Source organism: Lagenorhynchus albirostris, chromosome 5 (assembly GCF_949774975.1).
Source record: "Lagenorhynchus albirostris chromosome 5, mLagAlb1.1, whole genome shotgun sequence".
NCBI lineage: Eukaryota > Metazoa > Chordata > Mammalia > Artiodactyla > Delphinidae > Lagenorhynchus > Lagenorhynchus albirostris.
Window position 1 is genome coordinate 35,763,421 of NC_083099.1, and position 18,706 is coordinate 35,782,126.

General features: G+C 37.8%; 1 protein-coding gene across 8 annotated transcripts in view; it reads right to left on the reverse strand.

Annotated features, from left to right (window-relative positions):
* Positions 1 to 7,409: 7,409 nt before the first annotated feature.
* The window catches only part of ATP2C1 (ATPase secretory pathway Ca2+ transporting 1), a 119,719-nt gene continuing 108,422 nt past the window's right edge, over positions 7,410 to 18,706 (reverse strand). For all 8 annotated transcript variants that reach the window (XM_060149856.1, XM_060149852.1, XM_060149859.1 and 5 more), the window contains 7 exons: positions 18,211 to 18,377; positions 16,851 to 16,919; positions 16,111 to 16,227; positions 15,153 to 15,300; positions 14,527 to 14,622; positions 12,910 to 13,051; positions 7,410 to 11,642 (listed from right to left, as the gene is read on the reverse strand). In XM_060149856.1, the coding sequence (XP_060005839.1) occupies positions 11,512 to 11,642; positions 12,910 to 13,051; positions 14,527 to 14,622; positions 15,153 to 15,300; positions 16,111 to 16,227; positions 16,851 to 16,919; positions 18,211 to 18,377 (870 nt within the window). In that variant the 3' untranslated portion in view covers positions 7,410 to 11,511. The remainder of the gene's footprint in view (positions 11,643 to 12,909; positions 13,052 to 14,526; positions 14,623 to 15,152; positions 15,301 to 16,110; positions 16,228 to 16,850; positions 16,920 to 18,210; positions 18,378 to 18,706) is intronic.

The following is an 18,706-nucleotide window of genomic DNA, read 5'->3' on the forward strand; positions in this document are numbered from 1 at the left end:
GACTTTGAAAGGCACTGCTCTGGAACACACTGAGGCTACTAACATTACAAACACCTGTTACAGAACTGTGAGGGCACGGCCAGTTCCAAATAAAGAACTTGAAAATAGAAAGGCAAGTGGAATGAATATATTTGGGCAACATATGAAGATCTGAAAGTACACTCCAACCTTCATTTTTTTATGTATTCATACAAATTGTGTTCCTCCTTTCTTCTCTCTCACTGATACATTCCATCAGCGCTAAATGTGGTTTTCAGCTATTTTTTTGAGCAGGCCTGTGTTCAGTAATTAACATCTGGTAAGCAACTCTCTGCACTTTCCTAGAGGTACCATACCATAGCCCAAACCTCCCAAGGGCTAACTGGCTTTAGCCTTTACAAAAGGCAAAAACAAAATCTCACAGGCTCCTAAAGTTTTCAAGCCTAAAAGACTGGCTTCTGTTTCATATAAGAGTTTTTGAAATAAGAAAATTTTTGTTTAAGAGTGCATGGGGCTTCACAGTAAGGTTGTTTTCGTCTCTAAGATCGTTATTCCCAAAAGAATCAAGAAAAGAGCAGTCATATGCATCGATTTTTGAGAAGACACGTATTTTTCCAGCAAATAACAGATCTAATGGGGACTATAAGCATGTAAGATCTTTGTATCAAAATTGTCTTCATTGATTCCTGGAGCTGGGGGCCAATCTGGAAATTATACCAGTATGAGTGTCCTATTTCCTGGCTCATCCACACTGCTTTATAAAATCACCAACCTTGGGCTTCCCTGGTGGTGCAGTGGTTCAGAGTCCACCTGCCGATGCAGGGGACACGGGTTCGAGCCCTGGTCTGGGAAGATCCCACATGCCGCGGAGCAGCTAGGCCCGTGAGTCACAACTATTAAGCCTGCGCATCTGGAGCTTGTGCTCCGCAACAAGAGAGGCCGCGACAGTGACAGGCCTGCGCACCGCGATGAAGAGTGGTCCCGGCTCGCCGCAACTACAAAAAGCCCTCTCACAGAAATGAAGACCCAACACACCCAAAAATAAATAAATAAATTTATCTTTTTTAAAAGAATATACTTATTAAAAAAAAAATCACCAGCCTTGCATGAAACACTATTCCTTCCCAGTTCCACTTTGCCAAGTGACTCGTTTGATAGGCACCAAACTGAAGAGTGTAGGGCTATAGAATTTAAAGTCAATTGAATTATATCATTCACCTTTTTCTTTCATTAACAGGAATTTTTCAAGCCAAGGGGCCTTCATTCAGTAGTCATAAGAAAACAGGTTCCTTTCTCTAACTGTTGGAATCGGGCAGGGCCATTCACTTGAAACTACCCAGCTTTGCAGTAAAGGAGTTAAAATCGAATGTCCATTAACTCTTACTCTCTGAGAATTCAGTAAAGTTACCTACCCCAGTATATATCTTCTCCTGTATATATTAAGCGAGAGGCTGCAAGCACTCCACAAGACATCTGAGGGGGTTTACCAAAGAAACAGGACACAGTACCCAACCCCCAAAAGTCATGCTTGTGTAAGCTGTTTGGGGAGGTAAAACAATGAAATAATGAGAGAACATTTTATGATGCAATCGGTCAGGTGCAAATGGCAAACTGCAGACTGAAGGCTATATAATCAGGAGACAGCAGTCCCAAGGACGACGAGGCTAAATCAGAGGATTCTCGGACATGGCTTTTGAGCTTGGCTTTAAGAGAAAGGGATGTGATTGGGATGAGGTACAGGAGGCAGTAGGAGCACGTGTGTAGAACGTCCCAACTTTGAAAACCTGTTTCATTTTCTAATCAAGTCTTTAAACCTTGTTCTTTCTGATTCAGTTCTAGCTAATGAAATCTCACCTGAGTCTTTGGGGATGTTAAGTCTTCAATTAGCAATTTAAGTAACAAAAAGAACTCTGGACACCGAAGATCAATAAATTTTAGGAATAAAGTTGGAGAGAGAAGAACACTATAATGTAATCTTCTGTGTTAGGCTGTGATTAAACTTTTATTTGTACAAGTCCTTTTTGAGATACCTGGACCCGGAAAGTTGAATATGTATATCCTATAAATATAAATTCTAAAGGCCTTTCATAATAATTATGACAAAAAAGAATTCAAATTTATTTCAGTATTTGCATTTGGATTTCTTATTCAAATTAATTAGTTTTAGAAGATAAAGACCTTTATAGCTAGAAAGATCTTACAATTATCTTTTCCTCCTTTGTGCATAAAATAAATGAATCAGTGACTATGCCTCAGTTACCCTATCTGTAAAATAGGGATCAGAATAATTCAAGCTGTCGTCTAAGGATAAAATGACATGTGTTTTAAGTTACTTAGAATAGTCGCTGGCACTAAAAACATGCCATAAATGACAGTTGTTGTTACATCCACACATGAGCCCAAGAGCAAAGCAAGGGATCTGGGAGAAGTGAGGGTACTGGGCAGAAACATAAGGCACCATGAGACCAGTGGCTGCCAGAGCTCATGGCAGAATTTTGCAGAGGCAAAGCAGGTCAACACTATTAAATATGGCTGAGATGAGAAGGGCAAGAATATGAGAACTTTAAAGCAGCTTTAGCAGAGTTGCCAGGCTGAAGCCACACTGAAAAGCGGAGAAGTGTGAACAGGCAGCCAAGCTCAACCTCAGGAAACAATAAAGACCAGAAGGAACTAGCCCTGTGTGAGCACTTTGCCCCTCTTGTCCTTTTTTCTTGTTATCAAGGAATTTTCTGTAGTGTTTTTAAACCCAATTTGAAAGAGTTTGGGATATGTTTAGAGACAGGAGAAAATTAAGAGCAGGTATTAACCTCTTCCTGCAGCTCTTCCTGCAGCTGCACGGGTTATATCCTGGCCCTACCCCATAACCCTAAGGAAACCAAACACGGTCTCCCCAGTAGTGAGGTTTCCAGAGTTCACTGGGCACTGCCCTCTAGCACATGCTCTCTGGCTGGTTGGCACACCATGAACCCAACCAGCATCCAGCAAGCAGTCACTCCGAAGACCAGGAGAAATAATTCCACTTCTGTAAGAGGACAAACTTTCACTCCAGAGATAGTGACCTTGTATTCTTAGGGCAGTGTTTGTGGGGTACTCGGTATTTATCTCATAATGTCTTTCATTGGTGCATTTCAGTCAAGGCAGCTAGAAATGCTTCTGTATTTGTTATCACTTTGAAATGAAATGCTATTTCTTTTGGACAGATGTATTAAAAAGATGCCTCTCCACTTGAAGCAACAGCTTTCTGAACCATACAGGATACGTTGCTCTGGCATTTCTTTCCAGGTCTAAATAATGCTAAAATTGAAGCCCGTGGGCTTCCCTGGTGGCGCATGGTTGAGAGTCTGCCTGCCGACGCAGGGGACGCAGATTCGTGCCCCGGTCCAGGAAGATCCCACATGCTGCGGAGCGGCTGGGCCTGTAAGCCATGGCGGCTGAGCCTGCGCGTCCGGAGCTTATGCTCTGCAACGAGAGAGGCCACAACAGTAGAGGCCCGCGTACCGCAAAAAAAAAAAAAAAAAATTGAAGCCCATCCAGCTGTAAAAATTCTAAGATGAGAACATGCTGAGGAAGAACGTTTTAAACTTCAAAGGCATGGACTTCCCTCAGGAAGCATACCAGTCTGTTATAATGGGAGAAAGAAATGAAGAGGTTAATACATGGAAAAGTGTTCCAGCTAGTTTCACTGGATTCAGTGTTCAGGGAGAGAAATTTCACATGAACATGTTGCAGTACACATGCAATCACCTTTTCTTTTTTTTGGCCTTGCTGTGCAGCTTGCGGGATCTTAGTTCCCCAACCAGGGACTGAACCCAGGTCACAACAGTAAAAGTGCTGAGTCCTAACCACTGGACTGCCAGGGAATTCCCCCACATGCAATCACTTTTAGTCCTAACTAGTAATAGGTAACATTTTAGGTATTTGGTTAATATAGCTAAATCTTTGGTTAAAACAGCTAAATCATACATATTTTAAGAAATTTTCTCATTATCACTTTAGGAGATACTTGGAGATTTCTGTGTACAATGTAACCCACTGTCATGAGGATCGAGGAATACCTAGGAATATTTTTGCAAAAAACAAAATGAAACAATCAGAGTATTTCAATACTGGATTTTTGATACTTTATGAGACTGAATCATTTGACTCTGTGAAAACATTGGGTTGGCCCCGAACTTTTTGGCCAACCCAGTACCATCGCATGAGCTAGCATACAAGATTAGGAAAACTTTCCAGGTGTGTTGATACATATAATTAGCACTTCTTGGAGGATTAACTGAAGTGCTGGTTCTTCTTGAAAAACGGCCATGTGTGTATCCAGCCATCATTCCCCCCATATCTTCCTCTGTCTGGTTCATGTGTCTTCCTCGTAATGGGGGAATAAATCAAAGGATGTTTACAGGAAATATAAGTCTACTCTTCAGTCTCAATGCTTGCTGTCATGGATACACAGTAATGAGCTCTACTTCATAATGGAGGATGTGGATTAATCTACCTATTAAGGTGAACTTGCTCTGACGTGGAAGCCTTTGAGTAAATACATATTAACATTACTCTAAAAAAAATAGGGTTTATAAACATACCAATGAGAAACACTACAAATTATTGCTAAAATTGCTAAAAACAGCATTTTATGCTTTCATTAAAAGACTGGAAAGAACCCTGTTTTCAGATTTCCTATTCAGTTGTCATTCATTTGTGTAGGATGGGGTGTAGCGGGGAAATGAGGGAACCAGGGGGTTCTGTTGGGGATATGTTAAACACAGCTTTTAGGTGCTTAAGTGTTGAGAAATTAGCTGCTAGGCAGCTGGATATATGTCTGGAGCCTAGATTAGTCTTTGGGTGTTGAGATTATGAAATGTTTTCCTCTCCTATTCCTCTGTTTACAAATATCTCCAATGAGTATGTTGTACTGTTATAATCAGAAATGTTTGTATAGTTGAAGACTCTAGGAAGGATGGCATCAAGAGAGCAATCTTCTGAGGTTCCCTTGTCTTGCCCCCCAAAACTAAGGAAAACGAGGTAAAAATGGTGGGCAGGGGGCCTTTGGTATTGAAATCTGGGAATGGTGACATCCACAAATCCAAGTTCCCAATCACAAAGCACTGTAGCCCTTCAAGCTCCCAGATTTATGCAAGTTGTGTCTGTTTTTGTTTTAAACAAAGAAACTGACCCTATTATGTATAATAACCATAATTCATTCTGTAAAGCTATTTTGATAGGTTGGACAGCCAAGGAGAATTCACTAAGAAATACTGTCATAACTTTACCTTAGAAATATAAAGACTGTGCAAATATGTTTTGGTTTAGAAGGTTCTGTTCTTCCCTAAGACTGGACTGATAGTAAGCCTGCACAAACGATGACACCCGTTTCTGTGTGTTAGGAAAAAGCAACTGATGAGAGGGAAGCCCCCACTTCTCCTGTCGATCCAAGGGGGTGGGAGGGGCAGGTGGATCAGAGAAGAGCAGACTCTGCAGTAGAAACTTAGGCAAGTTGTGTGTGTGGTGTGTGTGTGTTGAGGAGCACAACTCAGATGGGACAACAGATCAGAACACCTCACCCACTGTAGGAAGAGGGAGCCTTGGTGATGAGGTGGGACAGACAATAGCTGGCATGTCCTTCCTGTTGATGACGTTCTGAGAACAGACTGAGTCTTTGACAGCCAATCTGGTATCAGTGGCATCCATCCCAGAGAGAATAACCATCCCAGAGAGACTGGATGGTAGAGAAAATCGATGCCACTTCCTTTCTGGTCCACTGAATGCAATGCATAGGCCTATTTTGCTCTTTGTGAATATCTATGAGTAGGCAACTTTTTTCTGTAAAACCCCAGCATGAATACAGTGGTAACAATATGGAAGTGCATGTGCATACCTGTGTTCCAATAAAACTTGTGGGCAGTAGTCTGTCATCCTCAAAACTAAATCAACAGCCCCACATGGGTAAGTTAGGAAGGTATTAAAATAAGCTGTTTCCCTAACTTGTAACACCTCCAACTAATTCATGGGCTATCTAGACCTGTTCCATGAAGAAAGATGCTTATAAATTCTAATGCAATCTTATTATGCAACTATATGGATGAATATGAGAAAGGACCATGAAGACATACTCATTTATTAACTCCCTAAAATCGATCTAACATGCTTAAATATAAAGTTTTTCATGTTTTTCCTATCAAGCATACATTTTTCTGCCATCTGTTTGGGGCCTGCTATATACTGCTCAAAGACAGTATTTTGTGAGACTCACAAGTTGTTTCATATTGGCTTTTAAGATGCAGACCTGATGAAAAAACAGTAAATGGTCAAAGCATTATGGTATTTTATTTATGACCATAGATGACACCAAACTGTCACTTCTAACTATACTTATCACAGGAAAAGCCTTAATAGAAAATTGCTTTTAATACAGTTGAGTGAATTGGTATTAAAAAAAAAAAACCTGTATCAAAGGCATATTTTTGAGTTCAAAAACTGGAAACACTCAGAAAACAAAAATGGACCTCTATGGTCATGTAGAACAGTGTGCCCAATTTCTGGCACTGTGTGCTCTTAATACTGTGAGAGTTGGTTTCTACCCTTACCTAAGTAGAGCAGTGCAATTACTGCTGAAGAAATACTGATGTGACCAGGACTGATGCATGAAGGCAGTTCAGCCAGGCCGACAGCCATGGGGCCACTGCAGACATGGGGCCTTTGCCAGGGTGTCTGTCAATCTGGCTAGACTTGAACACAAAGGGAGTGGAACGGCAGAGCCGGGTAGGCCCCGTGATCTGCACAGGAAACACTGCCTACCTGGAGCAGAGCAGACTGAGGAAGGCCCCACACTCACATGTACACGGGAATGCTGGCAGGTCTAGATAGAGAAGAACTTGCAAAGGATCAAAACTAAAGCCTCAAAATACTTTTCCTACCCAAATTTCACCACCTCAACTTATTCTGAATGAAAAGATTATAGCAAATTTCCTGTCCAGATGTATCACTTACATGGCTTGGACTTAAAATTTTAATGCTTTCTAAGAAATAAAGTCCCACAATTTTATGCCCAAACTTACGGCTGCATTTCTTCTTAACAGTATTTACAAGAAACTGCACCACACACACACACAGACACATGCACCTTTAGAGCTACCTGGAAAGGCCATCCTGGTTGGCTCTTCAGCTGGACTTTGAAGAACAGGTAAAAACTCTGATTCTTAAATTGAAACAGAGGAAAAAGTATTTCAAGTTGAAGGAATACTGTCCAAAAACACCAGTAAGTGGATTGTGTTGGAACATCATGTGTGAGATATGAGGCTAGAAAGATCCAAGGAAGAATTATGAGTAAAATGGAAACAAAAAAGAAAAACAACATTGTTTTCTACTTGCCTACCATAAATTCTTAATAACTATACTAAAGAAATTACTTAAAAAAAATCTTACTCTGTCAAAGCTGAGTTTACATTCATTTATTGGTTTACTTTTATCAAAAATAAAAAAAAAATCGATGCTTGTAACAAGAAATTATTAATATTTTCTTACTACCTCATAATGAGTCAGCCATGGCTTTAATTCATTCTGTGCTAGAAACCTCATCCAACATATCCACTGGGAAAGGACATCACAAACTTCACACTTCAAATTGACCTGTGTCCCACTAAAAGCTGCTTGGCTCTGGTAATTCTCCCAACAGCTCTAGTAGCCAAGCCAGAAAGCCAGAAGCTGCAGTATCTTCCTCTCCTCCCATCGGGTCATGTCAATGCTCTCTCTTAGAAGGCAGAAATCCCATGTTTTTCTCTCCATACTAACTGCCACAACTCAGTCCCTCTACCTCTTAAGCTTCTACAATTCTCTAATCAGTCTCTCTGTTTTGTCTTTACAGTCCACCCTCTGAGCTTCCATCAGCATGTTACAAGACAAAAATCCAAACTCTTATCACAGTCTTGAAATCCTACAGCAGGCTACAAGCTAAATGTCTTTACCTTCACCACTAGGCTCCTCCTGCCTATCTGTCCAGCCCTCACATTATATATACTCTCCTTGCCCTAGCCCCAGACTCCTGTGGTTTTCACCTGTTCCTTCCAGACCCCACCAACACCTCTGCAGAGGCTATGCCATTTGGTTACAATATCCTGCTGTTCTCGGCTGGAGATTCTCAACTTAAGGCTTGATTTGGATGCCACTAGTTCTAGGAAATTTGACAACCTCCTCCTATGAAGTTATTTCTCTCCTTTGGCTACTGCAGCACTTGGGGCAGCACTTACCACTGTACCACATATATTTCACTTTGGTTTCCAGAGTTAAGACTGAGAACTTCCCAAATCTAAACCTACCAAAATATTTGCAGACTATTATACCTACATTAATATCAAGGATTGGTTAACCACTATCCATTATTAACAATAACTAACTCTGAAAACCAAACCCCCAAACCCAACAAAAGTTAAGTCATACCAAGTGCTAACTGATCTCAAGGAAGCTTAATTATCAGGATAATCTGTCTGTCTAGTCACATACCAGTTAGGATTAACATTTATCCACACCGTGTTATAGTATGCAAATCAGCTACTGTTTGGATTGCAGCTTACTCTAAAAAGGCATTTCAAAGATTTCCAAATGCCAATCTTAAGGGAAACTTCTAGTAAAATGTGTGCTGGACTCATTTTACTGTATGTGTATTTTTAAAATAAATGTGCATACCACTACTAACTTTCAACAGACAGCCTGTTAACAGTTACATCCTCAGCTAACACACAGTCCATGAGCTCTTGAAGGGCAGGGATGCCACCACCTTTCTATTCCTAGTACATTCTAGGTACTAAAGAAAAGTTTACTGAAATGATAATTAATTCATCCATTTAAATTGAGTGAGTCAAACGTAGAAGTAAAATGCACGAATTGCCAAGTGACAGAGGCAGAAAGCAAGGTAAAGTTAATTAAGGTTCTTAGATCTTATATTTATTGTTTGCCACCAATTCATTTCACTGAGAAGCTGTTATACGGCCAGTGCTCACTTTACTTAGGTACTATATGAAAGAGATCAAAACTTGAAATGACTTCACAAAGATTACCAATGTAAAAGATGTACCTTGCATGGGTATGAAAGGTAAAAAATGTGTTTTATCCTTGTGGGTGTGGTTACAGCTATTTAATGAAGTCTGTGTCCTGAGGGGGTAGGATTTTTAGGTTGCCTGGTTTCAGGCTGTTCCATTTCTGGGTCATGAAATGCCCAGCAAAAATCTGAGAGAACATGCTAAGCCTTGTTCCTCTGCTGCCAGTATGAATCATTTGAGGATTATCTACCTAGTTGGTGAATTAAAGCTCCTTTTCTTCCCTGATATTTAATCACTTTGAAGTCAAAAAACTTCATGAGGTAGTCTAACAGGGAAAAATCACATAAGTTAGTATTGTTAGGGACTCTAGCAAGCCCCAGGGCCAGGAAATGGGGAAAAATTTTAAATTTAGATACCAGTGCATTTGATTTATCCATGCTAATTCTGATAATATGCTATGTAAACTACACACACAGACCCTAATTTGTTGTTTTACTATGGGAAATCTGTTATACAGATGTAGTATATCTGAACCGTACATTTCACTTCTTTTTAAATCACAGATTCAATGTACTGTGAGTACTGCCTAATTTCTGTATCTTCAATATCCATATGATTTTAATGTGAACAGTCCCAACTGGAAGAACATTAACTTATGAAAATAAATCATTCTGGGGGAAGGTTTAAAATCTGAACAATACGATAGGCACATTTATTTCATATGAGTCATACTCTGAACCTAAAATGCAAAGCAAAAGATTGACGTGCACTTCATATTTCAAGTCCTTGTAACAGAGAAGAAAACTCATTACAAAACTTAGATATGATACATCACCATCATTAAAGATAAAGTTGATTAGACAATGGTTTCCATGTACATTTGACTATCTAGCCTTAAAGAGTAAAGCAGAATAAACTGCAGATATCTCAGGTCCTTATATTAAACTGTTTCAGTAACAAGACTCAAAGAATACGTATCTTTCCTATCATTAACAACAGTACTTCAGTGCTAACAGTGCAGTTTAATATTGGTGGTAAAAACTAGAGAGCGATTTATCCTGACAGTTTAAAAAATTAATTATAAAATGCAAAATTCAATAACTTCAGGAAGAATTAAACATGTAAGAATTTGAGACCCGTTTCTGTTTCAGAGAGAAATATTCAACAGGAAAATGTATTTCTAATTTTGAATTTCTGGCCCAAATTTGCCACACACTCAAAACAAATTACCTATACCTCATCCAGCTATTACAAAAACTGATGGCATTCCAAGAGCAAATCTATTTCTCTAGCACGCCCAGTGAAGCAGAACAAGGCAGAGGACAATGGTGGAAGCAGGAGAGGGGCAGCCTCCAGGCTGTGCTGCAACCTAAGCCCAAAAGCTGCAGATACACAAAGAGTAAAGGTCAGCACAGAATCTTCCACTTAAACTCTGCTTCATAAACCATCTGTTTAGGTTTGGGGCTTTTTTATTCTTTAAGTTTACCACTCTATACTTCATAAGAAAGATTTTTTTAAGTACACATAAAAAGATATTAAAAAGTAATAAAATTCAGATATTCAGGTGAGGTACTTAGATTTATATTTAGGAGATGACTTTGTCAAGGTGCTGCTTGACAAAGTATGTATTGATATTTAACTCTAAAAGAAGGCATAACACATTAACATCACCTGCTATAAATATCAGCCCAACCAGTCTTAAATTTTTTTGACTCCATGACTACGTGTTAATTACAGACATGGCTACCCTACCTAGAATGCCACTCCACAGCCCTGTATTAACTGTGCTAGACCAAAGACTCATACCAAAAACCAAAAGAAGAAAAAGAAAAGGCAACCATTTACACTTACTAAGAAAAGCAAACATTTACTTCAAATTGCAGTATAAGCTTTTCAATCACAAAAAGAAAGAAAAGAACAGTGATCTGACAGTGGTCACATCCTGTGCAAAAAAACTTGAGATAACAAAAATGGTAATACAAGGTAGCTGAGCTGCTTACACTGCAGGAAAAGGAAATACAGTAGCTGAAATATGGCACTCCTGTGAATCAACTTCTAAACCAAACAGAATGCCTTTGAAATGATTAAATTTATTTGTGTATTAGTAAGAAAGCCCCACCACCATAAATAGTACAATATTTAAAAATTAAAAAAAAATCATATTTATCTAGGATAGATTGTGTATTTGAACTGTTAGACCTCTTTAAGTGCAGAAGGTGGTTCAGGTTTTGCCTGTTTTTTAAATTAAATAACTGCCCATACACTTTACGAAGTTCCACTCAATCGCAAAAGCCAATTTAAATCAAGGAATATGTTATCAAAGTTGCATAATTTCATTTGGGACTGTCAGCAGGTTAAAGTCTCAAATCAAATCTTCAACACTCATTTTTAGTCAATAAAAAGTTCAAAAGTTCTCAAATCTTCATTATCCTCTTGAACTTGCCCTTCTAAATGATCCTCAGACTGCAATTCCTAGTTTGCAAATAAAAGAATGCAATATGCATCATACTTCAAGAAAAGACGACGATGTCGAGCTAACAGGCTTCTGGATCTTCTCCCTGCTCCTTTCAACCTTCTTGATAATTTCTGACACTATGCACACTGACGAGGTGAGACCCAGAAGAAAGAGCAAATCTGCAAGAGAAAGTAAGTTGGGTTTTACAATTCTTTAAACTTACAGTTGCAGAGCTTAATAACTTATGTTTTTCTAGCATTTTACCACAGCCTTTAAAATACATTATTTCTCAACCATTCCACAAAGTAGCCACATCGGCCTCAGTTTAAAAATAAGGGAAGTAAGGCTCAAAGGTACTAAATGACTTATCTAAGTCACACAGCTAGGACAGGCAGCAGCCAGAGAAGTAGAACTCAAGTCCTCTGACTGCTTCCCCTGAACCATAACCGAGAACCACAACCTTTAACAACAGCAACACTAGAGGAGTTTTCTATTTAATAGATCACACAGCCTTTTTTAAAGGCTCTTCAAGCAGTGGTGACTAATTTGATTTTTTAAATGTCTATCTGAAGATTACTTAGAAATCTGCATCTTATTCCACTTGAAAGTCACTGTTTAAAGACCATATCTTTACAATGGTATCCACACTATCTCGTTCTTATTTACTGCTTCAAACAACTGCACCAGTCTCCTTAAAACTCCATTTTTTTTAAAGAGGAAGGAATATGAATATGAAATTAAAATCTTGAAATTAAACTAGTTCAACTCTAAGGTAAACTTTAACTTACAGCAAAAAATACAGTGATTCATAAATATCCAAATTACCTTTAAAAACCCAAGAATTAGAACTAGCATTATCATAAAATGCGTCCGTTCTCACACTTACATAGGAAGATTAACTTTTAAATGTACTGTATGGTGATGCATTTAATGCACAGTCTGTGAAATAATAATGACTGTCTTCACATCAGCTTAATAAAACTCTCTGCTATTAGTGCTGTTATTTCATAAAATAAGAATGTGCAAATTAGCAAGTAAGAATAGGAAAATATTAGTTTAACAATCAAAATGGTAATTTTAAAGAAGAGCCATTTGGTTTTCAGTGAGCTTAAGTCTAATTTCTTCTTCATACAAGATTAAAAAGTTATAAACTACAATTACTCTGTAACACGTTTTGATTTGCTATCTTTCAGAATCACCAAATATGATTTTGACAAGTGACAACCTATAAAAAATTAACAGGAAAAAAATTCCAAAAGAAGTTTAAAACCTAGAGTTGGGAGAGTGACTCCCCTAAACATTTCCAAATAAGAAAACAGAGCACATACATTTTTCAAAGCAAGCCACTTATTTCACTTTTTAGAAGAAAATTTTTCTTAGAACAAATGCATTAGCAAATACAGCTCATTTATAATATATAAATTATAAAGATAACATTTCCTTTACCCAGTATACTTAGGCTCTCGGTCTGAAAAACTTTCTGAAGTGGAGGAAAGTAAATAACTAGTAACTGTCCCATGATGGATCCAAGAACTGCGTAGCAAAACATTTTATTACTGCAGAGTCCAATCTCAAACACAGATTTGGTCTGTTGGCAGAGCAGAGAGTTCAGTTATTACTCCTTGGTCACAGAAACAACGTCTTTATTATTACACTCACCTCCAATTTTTAGTAACCTGGACTGAATTCTACAGTAGTAGTACCATGAAATCTCTAAATTTTAACTCTTATTTTGGAATAATATAAATGGAATAGGGTAAATTTTAAAGCAGCTTCTCTTCATCAAGGGCTGTAAGAGTGATGCTATTAAAAACATAAAGACCACAGAAACTTCTTTTAGTCCTCCAAAGCATAAGAAACTTTATTTGTATATGATAATTTTGCTAAATCATTTCTATCACTCATTAAGGTACATAATCTAAAAACTTTTCTCGAAGAATGGACTTAGTTACATGTGTAGTGAAAAAGTAAAAATGCCTTTCATAAAACAAAAACCAAATACTAAAGCTTCTTCAAAAATTAGTCTAAATTAATGGCAATTCACTGTACTTGGAAAGTTCTAGCATGGTGAATGGTAACAGATATAGTTAAGGATTTATATGGTGCTCTTAAATTGAAATGAACAGTCAGGCCTCAAATGTAGCTAGTTTCTAAGAACAACATGCTCTGAAAAAGTACCATTAGGTTCTAGCCCATTATTTTCTAACAAAGCACTTCAATCAAGAGAAGGCAATCCAGGGCTTCCCTGGTGGCACAGTGGTTAAGAATCCGCCTGCCAACACAGGGGACACGGGTTCAAGCCCTGGTCTAGGAGGTTCCCACATGCCGCGGAGCAACTAGGCCCGTGTGCCACAACTACTGAGCCTGCGCTCTAGAGCCCACAAGCCACAACTACTGAGCCTGCATGCCTAGAGCCTGTGTTCCGCAACGGGAGAAGCCACCACGGTGAGGAGCCTGCGCACCACAACGGAGAGTAGCCCTCACTTGCCGCAACTAGGGAAAGCCCACGCGCAGCAACGGGGACCCAACTCAGCCAAGTATAAATAAATAAATAAATTTTCAAAGAAAGAGAGAGAGAAGGCAATCCACCTTAAGATAAAGCATGGGAAGAAAAGAAAATTTTAAATGTCGTAAGCTTTGACACACTGATAGAAATAATGAGAAAAAGTTAATATGCACAAAGCTGTTCCTGGACTTCTAACAACACTTGCTTCTATAATGAGGCTAATACCATCTTAGCACAAGCCATGAGCTTTGTCCTATCCTCAGATAATGTTAACTTGAACCTATCATATAGCTACAGATAATAAGAAAATGAAAAGAAGAAAAATCAGGTGATGACACCTGTGTTTTACTTTGATCTCCTAGCCAAAGTTAAGGCTTATCTCCCCAAATGCCCCATCCCTCTTAGGACACATTCTGGAGGCCCATGTTTGTAGGAAGGCTATATCCGGAGCTATAACCATGGCTACAAAAGCAAGCAAAGCTAAAAACCCTGCCCACTTACAATTAGAGAGTACCCTAACCCAATTGAATTAGTCAGCTAAGATCACCTAAGCATACCTGGGATCTGGAACTTAGTGCATTGAACATGTCAAAAAACACAAAGCATGTGAAGGTCATTGTTGTATCCCGAGGTGTTATCACATTGTCTCGCAGCTGTCGAGAGCAAAAAAGATTTTTAGCTGGCTGAATTTAATGAACAAATACTACATGCTTTTAAAGGGTTAATATTTTCTTCCTCTCAGAATGAAATAGCTTTAGTTTAAGATATAAAACATATAAGCAACCTAAATTTCCCATACGCCATTTAAATAAGTCACCTAATGAATAGCTGTAGACTACATAAAGTAAAAAGTCTTTTCCCAAACCATAAACTGGATACTAAAAGAACTTTTTTGATGACATGAAAGTAGCTATATTAAAGACTCAGATTTTCTACCTTCTTCCCAAGTTTTCATGTTAATTTTTATTGTATCTGATACTTCTCTGCAGATTTAAATAACTCTAATATATAAATCAGGAATTCTATTAACCCATAAATACTGAAATCAAACTATGTTTAAATATTTTTATTCTATTTTTGAAAGAGCTCTCGTAACTTCCAGCCTTCTGCTTAATACACAAAAATAACCGAATCCTACTTTGCAGAATGAATATTAATAAAGCAGCTTATCCAGTGAGTATACCTCCCGCCAGAAGACAAACAAAGTCCCACAAACAATGATTATTGAGGAAACAAGTATTTTAAGTATCAGGTTTTTGGTCAAAATGCTGTCCTTCCAGTTGCGTGGAGGTTTACGAATGACATCTTTATCCACTGGTTCTACTCCAAGGCTTCAAAACAAACAGAAAAGTGAATTAAAGTTTTAAGTAAGATTTGGATTTATTACTTTCACAACTTCATTGACCTCAATTATCCCGGAAACTAAATGTCTTCTTTTGGAAACAAAATGTTGAATCATGAAGAAAACCTTGGCTATGATCACTTGAAAATAACCAAAGATTTTATAACTCTTTCCTTTTTTGTTTATTTGGCACAGTTTGGGAGGGGACTGATAATCAAATTCAAAAAATTGCCCAAATTTTATTTACATATAGCTTTACTTATTCCAAATATGGCCTGAAATATATGACCTACCAACTGGACTTTGAACCACCTTTCATGCAAGGAAGTTTCAACTAGGATAATTTGTTGTAACAGTCACTGACATGTATCACTCTGTGTTAGGAAAGCAACATCTAGGGCCCCATTATTATAAAAGAAGATACTTAGATGCTTAGGTCCTTCAATACTTTCCCAAAGTCTCTAAAACTGGCAACAGAACTTTGGTAATAGCACTAAAGCCAGAGATTTCTCCATTACAACCTATTCTAAGAAACAAAAAGCTTACTTCGAGGACAGGGACTGCAACTGTTCCCTCCTGGGTTCTCAACTTAAGGCTGGGCATCTAACAGCCTAAAAGCTCAGATCATAATGCATGAATGAGCACTCCAAGAGAATAAATGATATGCTCACATCACACAATTTATAACAAACACGATGCTGCAGAGATTTCCAACGCTATCCGTGATGAAGTCTTAGAGCTTAATTATCAGGATAGCATGCCATCTTTGTCTTTCAAATTTACATGAGAAAACTCTCACCTCTGAGCTGGAGGTCCGTCCATAATAATATTGATCCACAAAATCTGCATGGCATTGAGAGGATTGGGAAAGTTCATTAATGTAGCCAGTGAGATTAAAGTTAATGCTGCTATACTCCTATTGAAAGAAAGAGTCATTTTAAAAAATGTGTCAGCATAGTATAATTCTTGCTAATTTTATGAAATCACTTTCTTAGCATTTAAAACTCTCATGTTACTACTGCTCTTTTAAAGGAAGCCCATATTTCCAAGTAACCTACTGCTTCATTAGTGTGAACATTTTGAAGCTAAGAGTTAACCCTTATGATCCACAGCATTTTAATAAAGGACCTTCAAATAGAGGAAGATTTTTTTAAATTGAGTTCAGATAACAGTTTCAATGATATTTTCATAATTGTTTTTGGACTACAGAAAAGCCCTTCTACTTTTGGAAAAATATACCAAGAAGAAACATTAAAATTTGACGCCCTTTTCTTAGTTATTTCAGGAGCTATTAAATAAGCCACAAAGGTTTATATATTTTGATGATGATACAGACAAATAATTATCACACTTAGAACCTCTTTATCATGCCATTTTTAGATTTAGGACAGGATTCAATTTTCACACTGGAAAACTTTTACATATGGACAACCCTCAGAAATAGAGCCCAGAAGCTTGTAGGCATTCTGCTTGAATTCTACTTTGCAAATAATTTATCTGTAAGACCCATAAGTTTGTCACAACTTCTTACAAACTTACGTGCTCAGCTGGAATCTAACAAAATTTTTAATGTTATTATAAATTCCTTTACCCTCCTCAATTGCAGACCTGAAAGTTAAAAATAAAATTAGGTGAGAAAATATTATCACAGAAAAATAAGGATATATCAATACTGTGGAACTAATTTTGAAAACAAATTTCCAACTGATAAAACACACACATCAATAAGAAAATCTATTATTTTCTTCACATAATTAAAACTAGAAAAAAAAAAGGAAACACTACTGTGGCAAGGAATTGAAGTCTGGCCTGCTACACTCTACCCGAACTAATTTCATAACACAGTAATTTTTATTCTTAAAAAGACATTTCAACATTAAAATCACATCTTGTGTTTCTACACAAGAGACAATAATACACATTTATAATACTAAAATAATGATCTTCTTTACCCCTCCAAGTTTATTTTACTTCAAGATACAAGAGGCATGCATGGTAAGGGGTTAATTTAATGTAGGTCAGAAATTAAATGGCAATGAGACATATAAAACTTATAGAACTTAAGCCATCTGTTGCTCCTACACACAATTAGGTATATGTTGTACCAGAATTATAAAAAGAATATGGTTTACAAAGATCCATGTAAATTCTCTCATTCATTTTGCTCAACCTAGGAAAATATGTGTTTTATAAACATATTGCCCTATCTTCCAAGATTTTTATACAATTCTAAGAATGGAAATTAAATATCTTATATCTTTTTAAGAGCCTAGCAATTCTGGGTCCTGAGGGCCCACATGCTCCACTTGAGGCCACAATGGGTTAATGAGGCACACAGGGCATCACTGAACTAAGACTTAGATCATTCAAGAGATGATTATCAAGTGACCTCCACCTGAACACTGTGAAACAACCAGCAGGTATTGCAGAATCTTAAAGCAATTAGAAACTGTGGATGAAACAAATCTATTCAAATGATAAACTGCATCATTAGTAACATGAACAATTCCTGACAGAAGGAAACAGATATGGATGGGATCTTTATTTATAATACTTACTGTAAGGCCAGGCACATGCTTATTCCTGTGAGCCTGAATTTAACTAGAATAAAGGCCACATGAAGGTTCACTGCTGTATCACACTAGTGGCCAGGAAATGTGACACTTGGCTGGTACTCAGTAATATTTCTTAAATGAATAGCCCTGCCATTTATTATGTCCATTCCATACAAATAATTTTCCCCCAAACTACACACGAGTACACAAAATAAGATTAATTAATCTAGTAAAAAAGTTTAGTTTATCCAATGTCTAAAACTGCTAAAGTCTTTTCTATGAATGGGGTGCAAGAAAGGATGGGAGGAGACTCTCTGATGTGCATTCATTGAAGGAAAACTTACATGATGGTTTGGAAATCATCATCCACCAGGATCATGTCTGCTGCCTCTTTGCAAACATCTGTGCCAGTCTGACCCATTGCAACTCCAATGTCTGCAGCCTTCAGAGCGACTGCATCATTTACTCCATCTCCTGTCATGGCCACAACCGACCCGTTCTTCTGCAGAGACTGGGGGCGAGAGGGGAGAAGCGGGAGGGAGGAGTTCTGATTAAAATGTTGCTTCCACACAGATAAGGGGATAAACAAATCCTCTCTCTTTTTCTTTCCCACATAATTAAAGACTGGAAATAAAACAATCACTTTTTCAATAAAACTTCAATAAATATATGGAGGTCTTAAGATAAAGCTTAGAAAAAGCTGCCATTAATATTTCCATGTGTGAAAATTCTATGGATTCTATGTGTAGAGCCTGATGAAGAGTCAATTACACAGTTGTTCACAGGGCGACTTTGTCTCCCAGGGGACATCTGGCAATGTCTGGAGACATTTCTGATTGT